At 35.4% G+C, this 16,983-nt stretch overlaps 1 protein-coding gene across 1 annotated transcript in view; it reads right to left on the minus strand.

Annotated features, from left to right (window-relative positions):
• Positions 1-16,983, minus strand: part of ANGPT1 (angiopoietin 1) — a 150,671-nt gene that overhangs the window by 79,409 nt on the left and 54,279 nt on the right. Inside the window, exons 2-3 of the mRNA XM_053947911.1 lie at positions 2,093-2,248; positions 1,084-1,205 (exon numbers count right to left, since the gene is read on the minus strand). Coding sequence (XP_053803886.1) covers positions 1,084-1,205; positions 2,093-2,248 — 278 coding nt within the window. The remainder of the gene's footprint in view (positions 1-1,083; positions 1,206-2,092; positions 2,249-16,983) is intronic.

The following is a 16,983-nucleotide window of genomic DNA, read 5'->3' on the forward strand; positions in this document are numbered from 1 at the left end:
CTGTGCAGAGCCCATGTGGAGCATTTTTACCCTGAAGTACGTGAGCCTGTGGGAAAGAGCCGTGCTGGAGAAGGGAAAAAAACTGAGGAAGAAGGCAAGGCAAAGTGTTGTGCTTTGTTTACAACACCAATTCCTCGACCCTTTGTACTGCTCAGAGGGCATATAGAAGAATTAGGACTGAAGTTGACCCTGGGAGGAAGGGGAGGTAGAGGTGAAAGGTCTTTTTGGGTTTGTTTCTATTTCTCACCATCCTACACTGTTATTGATTGGTAGTAAATAAGGCCGTTTTGCCCATGACAGTAACTGATGAGTGATCTCCCTGTCTTTATCTCAACAACGAGTTTTTCATCATATTTTCTCCCTGTTCTGATGATGAGGGGGAGTGAGAGTGTCTGGGTGGGCGTCTGGCATCCCAGACAAGGTCAGCTCACCACACATATTCTCTGACACACTGAACTGCTAAGCCCAGTGACTTCAGGTGCTGAGTCCCTGTGTCACAGAAAGGGAACTACTGAAACTACTTCCCAACTCTCAATTTACTGCTTAAAAAGTTGTGTTGGTAAATAGTTTTTTCATCAGCTTAAACATAAACCCTAAATGTTTACCATTGACTTCTTCGAATGGATCGTGGCTATAAGTATGCTATAGAGTACAAAAAGAGAGAGATCCTTCTACATGCCTTATCTTTGAATCCATTAAAATTAGAAAGATGAGCTAATGAAGATTTTATGTTTCTAATGCACTTTAAGGTAGTTGAAAATTTCATAATTTAATATTTTTCTACTTGAAAATGCTCTTAAAAGTTATCTGTATGCTTTTATGTTACATGAACCGTGGTCATATGACTTAAGTTGTCATGAAACAGTAAGATGTAAATTTACAGTTAACATGAAAGGTGGTATAAATCAGTTTACATTTACTATACAGGACATAATATAAGTTCACACCCCAGGTGTTTTAGTGAGTTCATAACTATTACCTATGCTGTCTACTTACCATATCTTCTCCTTTCATCAGTTGCTTAAAACAAAGTATACACAGACCACTTTGTAATGAACAAAGAGACCAATTGCTCACTCTTACCTGTTTTTCTCATGAATTTTTAGGATTTCATGTGTCTGTTGTAGCAGCTGTTTTTCTAGCTTGTATGTTGACAGGGAATTTTCCAGTAGCTGAATTTCAAGTCTGGATGTTTGATTTAGCACCTTAAGGATAAATTAAAAACATTAATGTTTATATTGCCCTGGATATTTTGTTTTAGCCGCATAATATAATAATTTAATTCTGAATTGATGATTTGTCAAAAATTGTTTCTAAATCCTTTTTTAACCTCGGCTGCTCAGCTGGTGCAGATGAACTCAATCAAATGACACTGATATGTACCAGCTGATATTCTGGCACTCTAAAACTGTAGGATAGTAGTAGATCAGCAGAAAGAGGCAAGGTGACTGCCAAATAAGCTTCATTTCAATAGAAAAAAACAAGAGATGTGCCTCAGTCATGCATTCCTACAAAGCGTGCTTAAACCAGAAAAGTGCAAGAATATTTGGAATGAAGTCAAAGTGTTGCATCTGCTATTTTGTAAATAGAGTGCCTACTTTAGCTTTCCCCTGCATTCTCTCTTTTGTGGTGTTGGCAGTTCAGTGCCTTATTTTTGTTTGAAATCATTGACATTCACAGAGCAATCTGAATTGTCCATTTTTGTTGTCCTACAGAGCCTGAAAAATTGGGAAATGATTGATACACAACAACAATGAAGATCAAAAACTGTGATTTATCTTGTTACTCATTATTTAGCCTGACACTTGTATCATTGACAATAGGTAGCTGTTTTTTGAAAGTCAAATGCTGATCTAGTTTCCTGGGCAGTCCTACCTTTGTTGCACACACAGAGCTAAATGTACTAACCAAATGAAAACAAAAGAAAGACACATAACAAGGGTCAATCATCAATGCTGTTATTACCAAGAAACAGTGTGTTTCCTGGACCCCTGTGTTGAAATGTTTTGTGTGGTAATGCATTCGAAAGGAAAGAGTTTGGGAAATGTTCTCTGCAATTAACAGCTTTTTGAAAAACATGCTGGGAACATACCTGGGTTTCAACATCCGTGAGTTTTCTTGTCTGCTCTGCTGTCTGGGTGAGGAGGCTGGTCCCTATCTCGAGCATGGTAGCAGTGTGGTTCTGCACAGCATTCTGCTGCAGCTGCACCATCTCTGATTTCATGTTTTCCACAATGTAGTTCTCAAGCTGTAAAAGAGAAAAGGTTGTAGCTGTAATATTTTTACTGTTTAGGCACTCTGGTGTCATAAAGGGTGCATAGCTGGCATTCTTGTCAAAAGCAGAAATTTCAATATTTTCAGGGGGGATCTCAAGTCTCAGTTGACCATGTGACTATTGGGGTAGGGATTTGACTATCTTCCCCTTTCAGTTAAGAGTCCCGAGATTTTTTTCAAATATCTTGGTCTGTGTCAAGGTTGCAGTGAACATTTGTCATGGAGATATCACAGCAGCTTCAAAATGAAACCCTAAAAGAACAAAGCACATCAGAGGAAAACATAAAACCCTATTTGTACATCATAACTTAAATGTGAGTGTTCCATGGAAGAGATCCTACCATATCCTACATCCCTTGGTTTATGTCTGCCATTCAGGAATATGACTTTTTATTCAGTTGAATCCCCCAAAAATTTTTTCACAAACTCAGCAATAAACACAGCTTAGTTTAATTGAGATCAAAAATTGGTCAAACTTGGTATGACATTGTCATACCAATAGAAAAAGAAGTTGTTGACCAAAAAACAGAAAAAGTTGGCTTGCTCCTTTGCTTTTTTGGTCTTGATATTTGGTTTGACTTAGCAAATTGTTGAACAGAATCTGGACTAGAATGCTCTAAATAAATAGAGTACCCCAGAGATGGGTGCTTTTTGTTGCAATTTGTTTTAGTCTGTGCAGGCAGATCCATTCCCTTCTCACTGACAATGTCCTTGCCCTGCCACAGCAGGCCATAAACTCAGGGCTAGTCTATAGTATGATGAGATTGTTTCTTACTTACATAAGCATTGTTCTGGCTTGATGTCCTCCATAAAGCTTTAATATAAAGATAGGTGGCCCAGAACATAGTTTTCAATACCTTCCACTGAAATAACCAGTTGGAGTCCAGCTGGTTGAAACCCAGTGAAGATTTAGTCCTTAGTAGTTAGTCACTGTGACAGGTAAGTTGCACAACTAAATAGTAAGAACCAGATGGAGTTGATTTAAATACTGCAAAAAGGAATGGTAGTCAGATACAGAGTGTGATTAATAAGAATGGCTGCTTCCATTTTTTCCATAGGTATACCTGTTCCTAGGGGCCACGACTGTTAGATATTCTAATGAGTCACTTCAGCTGACTGAAAATTATTACAAGTTTGATCATTTATGTGGACCTGCTAGTTTTATGAACATGATTACAGAAACAGGACACTGTCACAATGTAAAATATTTTCTGATAAGACAGTTGTTGATGATTTATTTGTTTGTTTGTTTATCCCAGTCTGAAGAAACAATAACCATTATGGTCAAAACTAAAGTGATCCTACAGTTTCAGAAAACAAAAAACTTTGCTTGAATTGCCAGGTAACCACTCTGGACTGAAAACCTGGAGAGTGTTTTAAGTGGTTAGTAACATTTATTTTTGAATAGTTTGATAAGTATTTAAATGAGATTAAACAGCCAAAGAAAACTGTATTGCAAAGTAATGTCTACAGTGGATGTCACCATTTTCCCCTCCCAGTGTAAGTTTAATGCTTTGATTTAGTTTATTACTGTGAGATATTTTGCAGATATTAAGCTGGTTCAAAGGGGAGTTTATTTATCCATTGCATTTCTAGAACATTATTTTATTTAAAGAAGTATTTTGCCCATATAACTCTTTCTCATAAGATAATTTATTTTTAGTCACCCTTTTCTTCTCCTTTTTCTAAACAGTTTTGTTTTTTTCCCCCAAACTATCTGTTGATTGCAAATAGTCCTTGTGAATGAGCCCCTTAAACTGGGTGATTGTCCTTTTCCACATTCAGGTCTAGAATATGGAGACTGATTCTGGGACATTTGAACAAGAAGTTTAATTTCTCTGATGAATTTTGCTTCCTAATGAAATACAGGGTTCTCCAGTCATGGTACTGCTCATGACAGGTTGTCAACACACACATTTCCTCACATCCAATGTCTTTTGTTTGCAGGTGGGAACATAGCATGTCTGTGCCGTAGCTGTACAGTGCTTGATTTGCTAGTCTGGAGCTTTCCGAAACTGCCTTGCTGTGCGTGAGGAACGATGTACATATGTGCAATGGATGCCTCTGAAAACCACTGCAAAAATGGTAACAGCATTTATTGCACATCAGAAATTAGATGTTTTCACATAAAATGCCCAGAGATAGGGGAAAAAATATAAAAATAAATGTATATTTTAAAATAATTTTCTTTGCCTGTTACTTTAGTCACAGAGGATTGTGATTTTGATTGCATCTGTGTGGAACTACAGCAGATTTGACTAGCAAAAACACAATCACAGATTGAGGCAAAATGTATAACTCATACTTTTAATTATTCCAGTCTAACACTGTCCCTATGATATCCAGTCTTTGGCAATTGCCCTCCGTTACTCACCCCTAAAACAGCCTCAAATTGAATCTGAGGCTGACTCCTTATAACAACAAAGCTGACTTTCCTGTTTCAGAATTACTCATTAAATGCTTTTGTAAATATTTGTTGTTAAGAATACCACCACAATAGTTTCTGTAAGCCCATCTCTGGAGTATCAAGGGCTATTCACTCAGGCAAAGAGGGGGTTGAACAAAAACTGAAATAATATAGGGGTTTTGTTACATTAATTCCCCTTCCTTCCTCCCTTTACCTACTTCTTTTAGTTTGCTCTGCAGATTTATTGGTTGCAATACTGGCCCTGCTAAAATCAATGCCAAAATTTCCATTGGCTTCAATAGGCCAAGATTTCACCTATTATTTTTATTGCAGGAAGCCAACAATTTACCAGGTTCATTATGACCAAGCATGGAATTTCATCTGAAGCCTTGCCTTCTCTGGAGGCCTTGTATTAAGCATATGAACTGAGCTTTCTTTGTGGTTAGTTAAGAGCAATAGCATCTATTTACTGGGTGATAAAAGGATCCTTGCAGGGTGGCCTCACCGAAGATTTGACACATGGAAACCTATTCACAGAAGCAAATTAAAGAACATTTAGGGGTTTAAGTAATTTTCTAGAACCTCTTCATCCTATAATTAAGTTAAATTCAATTCCTCCAGACACTCTGAATTAAACAAGTCCTTAAATTACTGTATCTACTTATTTCAGCTACCTTTTTTTTCAAAAGTGAAACGGAATTATATTCTGCATTCTTTTCCCCTCATCCCACCCCTCCAATTATATGGGTTTCCACAGTAAATTGATGTCCTTGTTATTAATTTGGCTGCATCTGCTTTCAGTAAGACTCATTACATTGCGGAGGAGTTATGGGTAATGCTGAATTACTGGTGGGATGCATAAGAATGTTGTAACATTCTCAGAAATAAAACTGTCAGAAGATCCAGTGTTATTGGTTAATAAACATTCCAGAGGATTATATATTAAAAGTATCTAGCCTTTTCTGGACAATGTCTATTGAATAACCTTCATAGAAACCACCAAAGCACTAATAGAACTATTAAAATGGAAACAGTATCTTAGGGTCTATGTAATGATAAAGGTTTTTGGCAGATGGCTTATAAATAAAATAAGAGCTTTTTCTTTTACTTTGATCAAATAATGCTGGTCCCAGGTAACAGCTATATGTTAAGAATCAGTATGATTCCCATAAGATGTTTTCATGCAGTGTCTTACGACAAGAATACAAGTTAAAGTAACCATAGACTGTTCTCCTCCTACCATAGACTGCACATCAGAAAGACAATGACCAGTGTTATTTTGTAAGAGTGGTTTTGTGTTGTCTTGCTTTGAAAACATGAATAAGTACTAGTAATGCTACACCACAACCCAACCAATGAAAGTTCAATTCTTCTTTCTTTATTTTTCTGTTTGAGGGAAGGTCATCCCTCCTCACAGTGACAAAATGCTCAGGGAATGAGATAGAAAAATGACATTTGATGTGACTTGTGTTTTATAAATACACAAACAGCCTTAATGGGAATAAACTGGAAGAAGTAGAAATATATAGAATACCTTAGAATTTATTTGAGATTTGAAGAAGTAGAAAGGAGTTAGGAAAGACTTCGTCACTGAGAAAAGTTGTTTTATTCATGTATTGAAAAAGCCAATATTGCATTTATTTAAAAATACATTCTATCAGCTATTTGTCAATGAGGGAAAAATGATAAAATGAATAATTTACAATGATTCAACCTTCATGTATTACAAATCCAATGAGTAGAGAACAACAACCATTGCACAATTTCTGTTGGTATACGATTACGGGACTCAAGGACAATGAACAGGGATGGCACATAAAGGCAATGAATAATGCACAAATGCTAAAACTCTAATCTGTACCACTTTTGAAACAACCTTACCTGATTACCTACATTAAGATCATACAGGATCATATGGATAACTTCAGTAAATTTATGAAAACCACCTTGAAAGCTGAAGTGAAAGCTTTAAGTGACTGCTGCTAAAATTGGACTCACAGAAAGGCATGTTGGGATATGTGGTATATGGGGCTTTCACAAAATCATTGGTTATGAAATATACTGGTTATGAAATACATTGGTTATGAAATATATTTCAATTCTAAGAGGAACCAGAAAACTAATGCACCAAATCTATACATAGTTAAACAAACACTTATGAGGAAAGCTGGCTGTAAAACCTATATTTTCTTTTTTTTTTTTAATTCAATGTACCCAGATTTCTAGCCTTAAAGCAACAAGAAAAAAAGCCTGTTAGTTTTCCAGTTGGAAGTTAATAAAAGTATATATTAGCATGATACTTGCACAATTATTCTGTACTTGTTTTTTGCATTTTCATAAGTTCCTGTAATATTGCAACTCATCATTTTGACTTCTTGTTCAGATATTTTTGTATCTCAACCCTCAATCACAGTAGTGTGGTTTCCCAAATTCTGTTCCTGACAGAGAAACAAACAATGACTTGCAGGGAATGCAAGATACTTTTCCTTAAATCCTTGATTCCTTGAATGTCTGATTCTTTGGCATATCATATATTTACTGTCTGGCTATAAGTCATAATTCAATAGATGCAATTCCACTGTGACTAGTGAAACCACAGCTGCATTCTCGTCACACAATGACTAAACACTGTTTGATTCAGCCCCAATGGAGTGATACTGAGATTTCTTGTCTGGTTGATTTCCAATATACTAATCACACTTGCTCTCATGGAAGTTGAGCTTGGGTTTTTATCAACCTTCAATAAAATAAAAGTGTGCTATAAATGTAGAAGAATCTTTCCGCTACCTAAAAAACAAACAAACCAAAACCCCAAATCAAGCAGGTCTTCCTCTTCAGATAAAGACAGGACATCTTTTTGTCAGAAGAAATCAGGGATAACACATGTATGAGATTATTCCAAAACAGGTGAAGTAATCTTTCTGTTGCATTTAGCATCAGTATAGTGTCTGCAGCAGTTTTGTTTTCAGTTCTGTGTGTTGCAATTCAAGAAAGATGCACATTATTTGGGAAAGTATACAGAAGACCAAGAGTTGTCATAAATTTAAAAAACTGAAAGACTTAGAAATGCTTAGCTTGATAGGAAGACTAACAAGAAAATAACTTACTGGACAAACACAATAATGTAAACGGAAAAGACCCATCCCCTAATGAAACTTTTTTAAGGAAGTCAAGAAAACAGAAGAGTCCCATGAATTAAAAAGACAAAAATTTAAAAAATAACAATCAAACAAACAAAACATCAAACCAAGAAAAGCAAGCCACACATAATGATATTAATAAAAGGAACTCTTCTGGATAGACCAAATCAATCAAATTAGGACATTCATTGAGGAAGTTTCTGAATGTATGAATATTCCTCCTTAGGGTGGTACTCTGCAGAACCATCTGAGAAATTATTTCATTAACTACCTCTGCAATTATAAACTGTCAGAAATTTCTTAAACTCAAGTTACTTTTATTAGGGTGCTTTTGAAACTGCGATTTTTAAAAAAATTGATCAATTTGCAGATATCCAAGCTTATGTCAATGGTATCTTGGCATCTTTGTACCATTTTATGTTATTCAGTAAAGTACATAAAATGTAACAGGGAGTAACTAATAATGATGGTGGAAGAATATGCTGTGTGGCATCCCACTAAAATCTTAGGAAACTTGAAAGGGAAGTATTTTTTTATGAATTACTGTACTTTATTATGACTAGAAATACAAGATATGGGCAACACATAGTTCTTTGTTTCAAGATATTTAAGGACATCCCAAACTAGGTTTACCCAATATCGTAATATGCAAATATGAATTTCAGTTCCTCATTATGTGGCAAGAAATATTTCCAAATTTCTTTTCAGTTTTATGTCATTCTAAAAGCTTAGCCATTTCTAGACCTAAAAGCTCAAAATAATTATTATTAAAATTTGTCACTTGAAATGCCTTGTTACCTCTTCTACAAAAGAATACAAAACATTTAGGAATAAATTTCAATTACTTTAGTATGAATATTAGTTAATACAACTCATTTTTTAACCTTAAGGCTTAATAAAATCAATAAGCAGCATAACTGAGAATTGCATCAAACATGATTAAATGGGTCCCACAAGGAAGCTTCTGAAAACATTTAATCATAACAATATGTTCTCATTCTCTACTGATTAGTAATATTTCTGGTTCAAAGAATTATCTTGTTGAATGTTAACATTTATATATTTTGTTACTGTGTGGATGATTTTTTCTTTCTTTATCATTTTCTAAACCACTTAGTTTCATAAACTAAATTCATTTGGTTTTACAGTTGACTGAAAATATGAACCATCCTCAATATACACTGAAAAGAAAAGACATAGTTGTGAAAAATGCAACATCTGTCATATCACCCTAAGCACATTAACATCTGCAAGGGATTTTTTTTAAAAAACAATTTTCTATTAGAATGTGGAATTAATTAATTTCTTTAGAAAATATACTTTTGGTGTGGTCTAATTTTCAGAAACACTAATTTTGGAACAACTTCTGTGTAGAAGAATATTTAAACAGCTTTTGGCTCATTCCATGTGCACATATCACATAATCAAAACTAGTTCCACTGAAATATCTCCTTACTGCATTGAATATGGTTCTTGAAAAATGTAATCTTAAACTGCATAAATAGTTCTGGTTGCTTATTCTCTGCCAGCTTATATCTAAACTTTCAATGAACCTGGGAAGCTGGAATATAGTTGGGAATCTATATGTGTTATAGGAGATAGTATAATATGATTTAACATTGTACTACTTAATCTATTTTTAATTCTGCTTAGTTTCTGACACTCCCCACTATGACATATGGGCATACTTTTCTGAGAGAGGTTGTGAAATTAAGACTTAATGGTTTTATGCTCTAGTCTTTCAACAATTTTTTTTATTATATATATATAGATATAGATATAGATATATATATATATATCTCACAGAAGCTGAATCTCTTTATTCATTGCCATGTGCTCTGCCTTCAGCTCTTCAGTTCTGTCTTAGGATCTTCCTGATGAAAAGATCACAAATTCTTTTTTTATTACCGTTTTTCTCTCTTTCCTGTGCAGGTTGCAGGTTACCATTCTGCCTATCATTAACCTGATACGAAGTCTCAAAGTCAACTGAAGATACAGTACATTTTATCAATTGCCAACAAAGTCTCAATTTTTAATCCTTTTTGAAAGCTTAAATTGGAAGTTTAGATGGCATAAATCATAAGTTTACATGCACTGAAACCACTGAAAATACTGCAATTTCAGTACATTTGGGCCTACAGGTATTCAAGGGCAGCCCCTGGTCCATAAAATTATTTCCTCACTCTTCCAGGCAAATACTTATTTTTACCTTCATCCCAGAGAAATTGACAAAACATCCACTCTAGGCATCCCATCAATCTTAGAACACTAACGAGTACTCATGATCTGCACACTACACATTCACATCCTCTGTGTGTGCTTCTATCATGAATCACCCACTGGTTAGGAGAACTGAAACCTACCTGAGATCTTTTCCTAGGTGATAGGGAGTAATGAAAGCTTCCTCAAGTTTGATTGTTACAGGAAATGTAAATCTTACTATTCACTCTCTGTCCTCTGATGTTTCATTGGCACCTGGTAAGGACTGAATAATGGTAGAATTTTGCTTTGTTAAAAAAAAAAAAACTGATAAAGTGCAGGAACACTGTGTGTCCACAATTAGTGTTTATACAGCTAACTTTACTTCAAAACACATGGAGAAATAGAAACAGAACAAATCTGTATGGGCAAAATGGTTCATAGTCTGCTTGAGCAGAGAATCCCGCTACCAACTTCTGACTCGATGAAACCTCTGACAAGCTAGAGCAGCTGAGTGGACAAGGTATTTGTAAGCAAATGAGGCTCCTCAGCTCAACATATCTTATTTAGCAAAAAATGTTTATAAAAATCCTATCTAGACCAGAAATAATAATAATATTTTAATCAAGAACCCTGTCCTTTTCTTCTTTCCCTTGCCTAATAATGGCAAACATTATTTTGCTATGCTTTATGTCTTGCATTCAGCATTTGGCTCCAACAACATGATCCTAGTTAATATTAAAGAAAGATGTTCTTGTCCATTGGTACCTAATACAGCAAAGAGCAAAACTTCTGTGTGTTGTAAAATCCATTCTCCTGCAGAGCCCAGGGAGGCTGAAACCTGAAAGCTGCTGAACTTCTTCAGTCAATAAGGAATTAATATCTAGACAAGAGTTAACATATTCTCACACACAGTATTTATGTGCATAGATTTACATGAGCGTATATGTAATATCTCTTAAATTATGGGGTTTAATCTATGTAGGCAGCAATGTTCATTTGTGTCCTATACATTTTGGCTATATATATGGTTCTCAACTTTTATTACAATAATCTGGGCACAAGCACTTTAATGATAGTTGTTTTGGATAAGTGGTGATGTTTACCTTAGTTTTAATACAGACATTAAAAAATTGATACACATTCACTGGAATCTCCTCATAATTTTAAGAAATACATATAAGAAATATAAATAAATGAAATTTCCAGAAATATCTGTAGTAGTGAACTAAGAACTTAAATTTCCCACAGCACTATAAAAAAGTTAACTGCTAGTACAAACTCCAACACCTTTTCTTCGCATTCCTGAAATTCTGTATATATACCCATCAATCTCTAAGTGCCTCCAGACATACCTGTAATTCTCAGCATTATAATGAATGTGTAACTGCCTACCAGGGAGATGTTTCCACCAAAATATGTGCAGCCCACAAAAATTTGGTTTCTTCCTATGCCAATGGATCTGATTGCCTTCATACATGTCAAAGTATATTAAAATACATAACTGAAAGTCTTGCCAAATACTTCCTTCCAATAACTATTAAAATCAGAAAAACGCATCAAAATCTCACAGTGAAACTGTCACATATTCAGTACACATCTGTATATATTTACATATGCACATACAGGTATCTATACATAAGACAAGGATGAGTTAATTCCACCAAATAGATTATAAAAACTGTTTTATAACAAGCATTGGAAATAACAGAAAGTCACAAAGCAGTATAATGAAATATCATGTATTTAAATTAGCCTGTAAAAAAGACTAGAAAACTGAGTAAGATAAAAGTGCCTTGGTTTATCTGAAATTATATAGTTTGAGATATATATCTATTTATCACTTTAATAATTGTATAGAAAGATAAGGCCTTTTTTTTATAGGAAATATGAGAGCAGCCAAAGCATACAAAGACAATTCTGGTCCCTCTTTTCATTACATTCCTCCTGAGATTTTGAAAGAGAGCAATCACATTTCCTTTTAGTAAATGTGTGCTAATACTATCTCCTTCATCCCCAGTTGTTGAAGTGAGATTCAGAGTATGATTACAGGGATCCAATCCTTGCCCTGAGTTTACCTCTTGAATGACACAATCTCTAAATGAAAAATGTAGAACTGTAGGTTTCTCTAGAGAGCTCATATAGTGGAAAGAAGCATTTTTATTTCCATTAACTGCTAAAGGAATAACCATACAGAAATTGCAGTAGTGGGGAGCAGAGTTGAGCTGTACTGTGCTTAGCAGTGAGCACAAACTCAGCAGTAATAAGAAGAATTGAAAATCTCTATTTTAATGTAGCTCTGAAGAATAAAAGCCATTTCAAATGTTTAAGTTTAGGGAAAATCTGAAAATAAAAATCTTTTGGAGATATTCCTGCACTTAAGTCACTGTAAAGAGGAAACAAATGAAAAGGAATGATGAAAGAGTCTCTGTCCTAAAGCCTTACTTTAGGTGAAGCATTTTTGCCCCATTTTTTTTCTAGGACCTGGCAAGAATATGCCTCCTACTTCAGTTTATCATAATCACAGCTCTTCCTGGAAGACCATGTTATTGTGATGCATTCTTTTGTAAGCGTGAAATCACGACCTGAAGTGGGGAAGCTTTCAGCCTTCAATTACATGTCTGCTAACTTATTGTCATTCTCTTTTTATGGCTGATGTAGAGTTTCTATTGTTGTTCTTAACAAAGATAGGACAAATAAATTCATAGATGAACTACTAAGTCTGTCCATGAGCAATCATACAGTACAGACGTAATAAATGATAGAGGAACATATATATATATGATCTATATGATCTATATGATATATATGATAGTGACATATATTAGAAATGTATTGGCAGACAAAGAGATGGGCAGTTTGGATGCAGAAATTTGAAAATAAATCTGGTTTATTTTCAAGGGAAAACAGAAGCCACCACGCATATATTTGCAAACATTGTACTTAATGGCCACAATTAGACATTAATTGTTTAAGAATCATGCTAGTTCAATACAAATTCAAATAACTAATAGTGAAGAGGAATGTTTTTAATTATTTTTGGTAGCAAGAAACTGTTCACATGTCTTTGATGTGTCCTTCGTATAATCTAAATATGAATCTATTTCTGGTGATCTGGGAGTCCTGGCACCCGTGCTGCTCCCACATTCCCAGTGAAGTGGCAGGGTAGCTGTCAGGCTCACTCTGTCACTGATTAAGTTGCTACTTTTGTTTGCAAATTTCTACACAGTGTCCCTGTGCCCAAAGTGATAACAATCACAGTCATTTCCGATTTGTAATCCAGGAACACGTACAGGACCTTGCCCTGACGGACCTTCACAGTTCACAAATATGAAGTGACAACACTTCTGGCATGATTAATGTAGTGAAAACACAGAGCCATGAGTCAAAGATGAGACACACCAGTTATTACAAGTCTGAACTTCATTCAGATCTTACATGAATTCTAAGCATTTATCACTGGTTTTGTTCTCGTGTTCTTCCTTCTACAATACTTTCAATTTTACAATAAATCCCAAGTAGGTCATGCATAACAATAAGACTAATGCTTTCTTGCCAAGTAAAACCACAGTCAGAAGGGTGGTTTAGTAATAACTCAAGCATTTACAATGTAATAAAAAATACATTGAATAAACCAACATATCAGAATAACAGGACTATTAATAAAAGGAAAATATCCTAGGCCTTTCAAACATGCTGTAGCTCTTCAGAATCAGAGATGACCAGGGCTCAAAATCAAATATAGATATTCTTAAACTTTCAAGTATTCCAAGTCAGGATTTTACTTCAATCTCATTTTCATAATGATAGCCATGTGGTACTGTTCTTCTCCCTCATGGGTAAGGAAAAATATCTGTTCTACTGACTTTGCAGTTGCTGTATATAAATGCAGACTTTCAAGTCATTAGTTTAACCACATGTGCAGAACATATAGGAATTAGGGTAACATTTCCCATGACTACAGCTATTTGATCTAAAGAAGAATTGACATCAATAATGCTCATATCTATCACACTTTGTAGTATAATAGTAGAGAACAAAGTGTTCATGAATCCCAAGGAAAGCTTGGCAGCTGTTTCAGTGAGCTGTAGATTGCAATCATGTTAACAGTTATACATTCTGCCCAAGAGCTGGCAATACTATTGTGCCCCGTAGTCAAAACTTTACAGCACATTCGAATTCTTCAATACTGGAAAGAGAGAAAAAGTCCTGTCAGGTACTAAAGAAATGCTGTAACTATGACTCTGGCAAAGTCATATCTGCTGCTCCTGGAGGACCTATGGAAACTGTATTGGTTACTGAACCCCAATGTCACCTGCAAACTCATGTGCCCAGAGCATAGAAGATCTAAATATAAGCCATAAAAACATTAAAAAATAAGTGTTCTCGAACATGTATTCTCTTTTAAGGACAAAGGTTTTCCATGCCTGGCACTGATGCTGATAGAAACAGGTTTACTCTGTGCCATGCCTGAAGGTTTGATCCCATGAGGGGGGACCAAGAGTGCCAAAGCCAGCTGAGCCATACAAGAGACCTGGGGGCAACAAGTCAGGAAACTCCTGATTCCCCAATGCATCCCTGTCTCATCTGCATCCAATTAATTGCATTCAGGCCATGTTGTGCTTTCAATTTCCATTAGATCAAATAATATGGGCTTAGGACACTTTTGGGATGGCAAAGTAAGCTTTTTTGAAGGGGAGGGGATGGCACCAGAAGTCTGGAATTCTGACATATTAACGTCAAGGAGGTTTTGTGGGAGGTACCCACAATCTGACTTTCAGTTCCAGAACAGGTAAAAATGTCTTCTAAAAGCCATAGGAATGCTTTTATTTTATTATTTTTCTGGCTACAATTCTAATCTGCTCTAAAACCAAACTGGGGCTTTTCCTTACTGTAACCCTATTAACATGCTATTCAAGATTATTTTCTTGTGAAAAGTATACTGCTGACATTAATGCAAGTGTGGACATAGGGACTATTTAACCATTATTACATTTGGACTAAACTTCTAACTTCTAGACATGAAAGGAAAACTAAAACAGAAATGCCTCTGTTCCACTTGAAATAAATTACCATGCTACCAGAAATTCCCAGCAGGAAAAGGGAAGGTGAGATATAAATTTCTTCACAATGTGTAGAATGTTTAATGTATTTCTGTGTGACAACAGTGGAAATAGTGTCACTGTCCTTTTTGTCAGTGTAAAGACAAATAGTAGGAAAACAGGACTTCATTTCTTTCTTTGCAAGTGGACTGCAAGGCCGCCACAAAGATGTTTTCCTTAAAAGGAAGAATACAGAAAGGGTTATTTAAAATGAGCTGCAGAGTTCCAGTTGAGAAATGAACTTCCTGAAAGGTCAGGTGTTGAGGGTTTGTTTGAAGCTTATCTTTTTCAAGATAAGCTCTTTTTCAAGAGCAGGTCTTTCACAGCTGGGCAGAAGCAAGATCTCTGCTTTCATGGCATCCCAAAAAGGTGATATTCCAAACAGACATGCAGTACATTGCTGCACATGAGAGAAGGTCATGGCATAAAAGCATCTTCCTCATTGTGATCCCCAAATCTGTGGCAATTGTGAGTAGAGCTCAATTGTGAGTCAAGCTGCAATAGCTTGACTGATCTGTATGATTTTTCCAGTTAGGACTTTTACTTGCCAAAAAAAAAATAGATTTAAAAATCTCAAATGTACGACAAAACTCTGCTTTAGATGAAAATCCCTTATCTAAACATGCAGCTGAGTGTTTAGAAAATGTGATTCTATTTCCTTTCCTTCAGACTCTTGTTAGTATCTGTGTTAGTCTTTGTTACATCAAGGTCCCCCTTTACCCAAGATGGTTGCACAGCTTTTCACTGGTGAAACCCCTGCCTTTGTGAGTGAAAGCAGATTTTTGCAGAAAGTATAAAGAAATATCTCTAATTGGACTACCAAAATTCCCAAAAGATATATTTTTCAATATTAAAAAAAAAAGTAAGAGAAAAGTAGACTAACATTTTAATCTTATCTGACCTCCCAGACACTCAGTGCAGATCAGGGACTGACTTAGTTATATGTGAATATGATGCATTCAAAATCCTGCTTCTATTTATGTTATGTAGAAGGGATGTGGTTATTCCTGAGTTAGCTGATTATTCCTGAGTTAGCTCAAAACAAGGGTTTAATCCATTCCACACTTTCCTGGTGGTGACAGTGTACTCATGTATGTGACAGTTAACTCTGTAATATTTAAGAAGTAGCTTCTGTTTCCATCCTGCCAGAAAAGATTGTGTTCAACTGATGGGTCCATGAATTTATCAGGTAAAAAGAAGGCTCACACTCATAACTCATCCACTGCTAAAATTAAGAGTTTGAGTCCCTGTTTATATAAAGCATATTGAAAGCACTATAAAGCACATTGAAATACAAGGAGTGGCTAAAAAACAAGTGACATTTGAACTTACAGCTTCCTGGTTTCTGTGAGCTTTCTACAAGGCTACTAACTTGTCTGACAAGAAGTCTCTGATTCACCTGTGAAATAATAAACTAAAACATGGGCTGTCCCAGTAATTTTCCTTCATAAGGCAGCTTTAATTTCTTTTTGAAAATAAACATTTCTGGAGGTAACACTGTGTGAACTATCAAAATCAGAAAGCTGCAGTTTTATGTCACATAACTGCTGATAGAAAAAAAGGTTTTCTACCAGTTGTTTTTTATTTCAGTGCAGTTTTGTATTGGTTAATAAACAAATATTGTCATAAATGTGAATGGAACTCTTCCATGCCTGATTAAAACATGATGCCAGCCTCATTTGCCCTTCCATTGTCAAGATGCTTCAGACAAATTATTAGTGACATGTAAAAGACTGAAATGACCAGTCACAAACATGAAGAACAGCTCAGTGGTGGATGTGTTTCATTGACATGTTTAAGAATGGTGGAGAGTCTTGGCACAAACTGTACTGCACATCAGCCAAACCTGCTGAGGAATGTT

Source organism: Vidua chalybeata, chromosome 1, assembly GCF_026979565.1.
Source record: "Vidua chalybeata isolate OUT-0048 chromosome 1, bVidCha1 merged haplotype, whole genome shotgun sequence".
NCBI classification, from domain to species: Eukaryota; Metazoa; Chordata; class Aves; order Passeriformes; family Viduidae; genus Vidua; species Vidua chalybeata.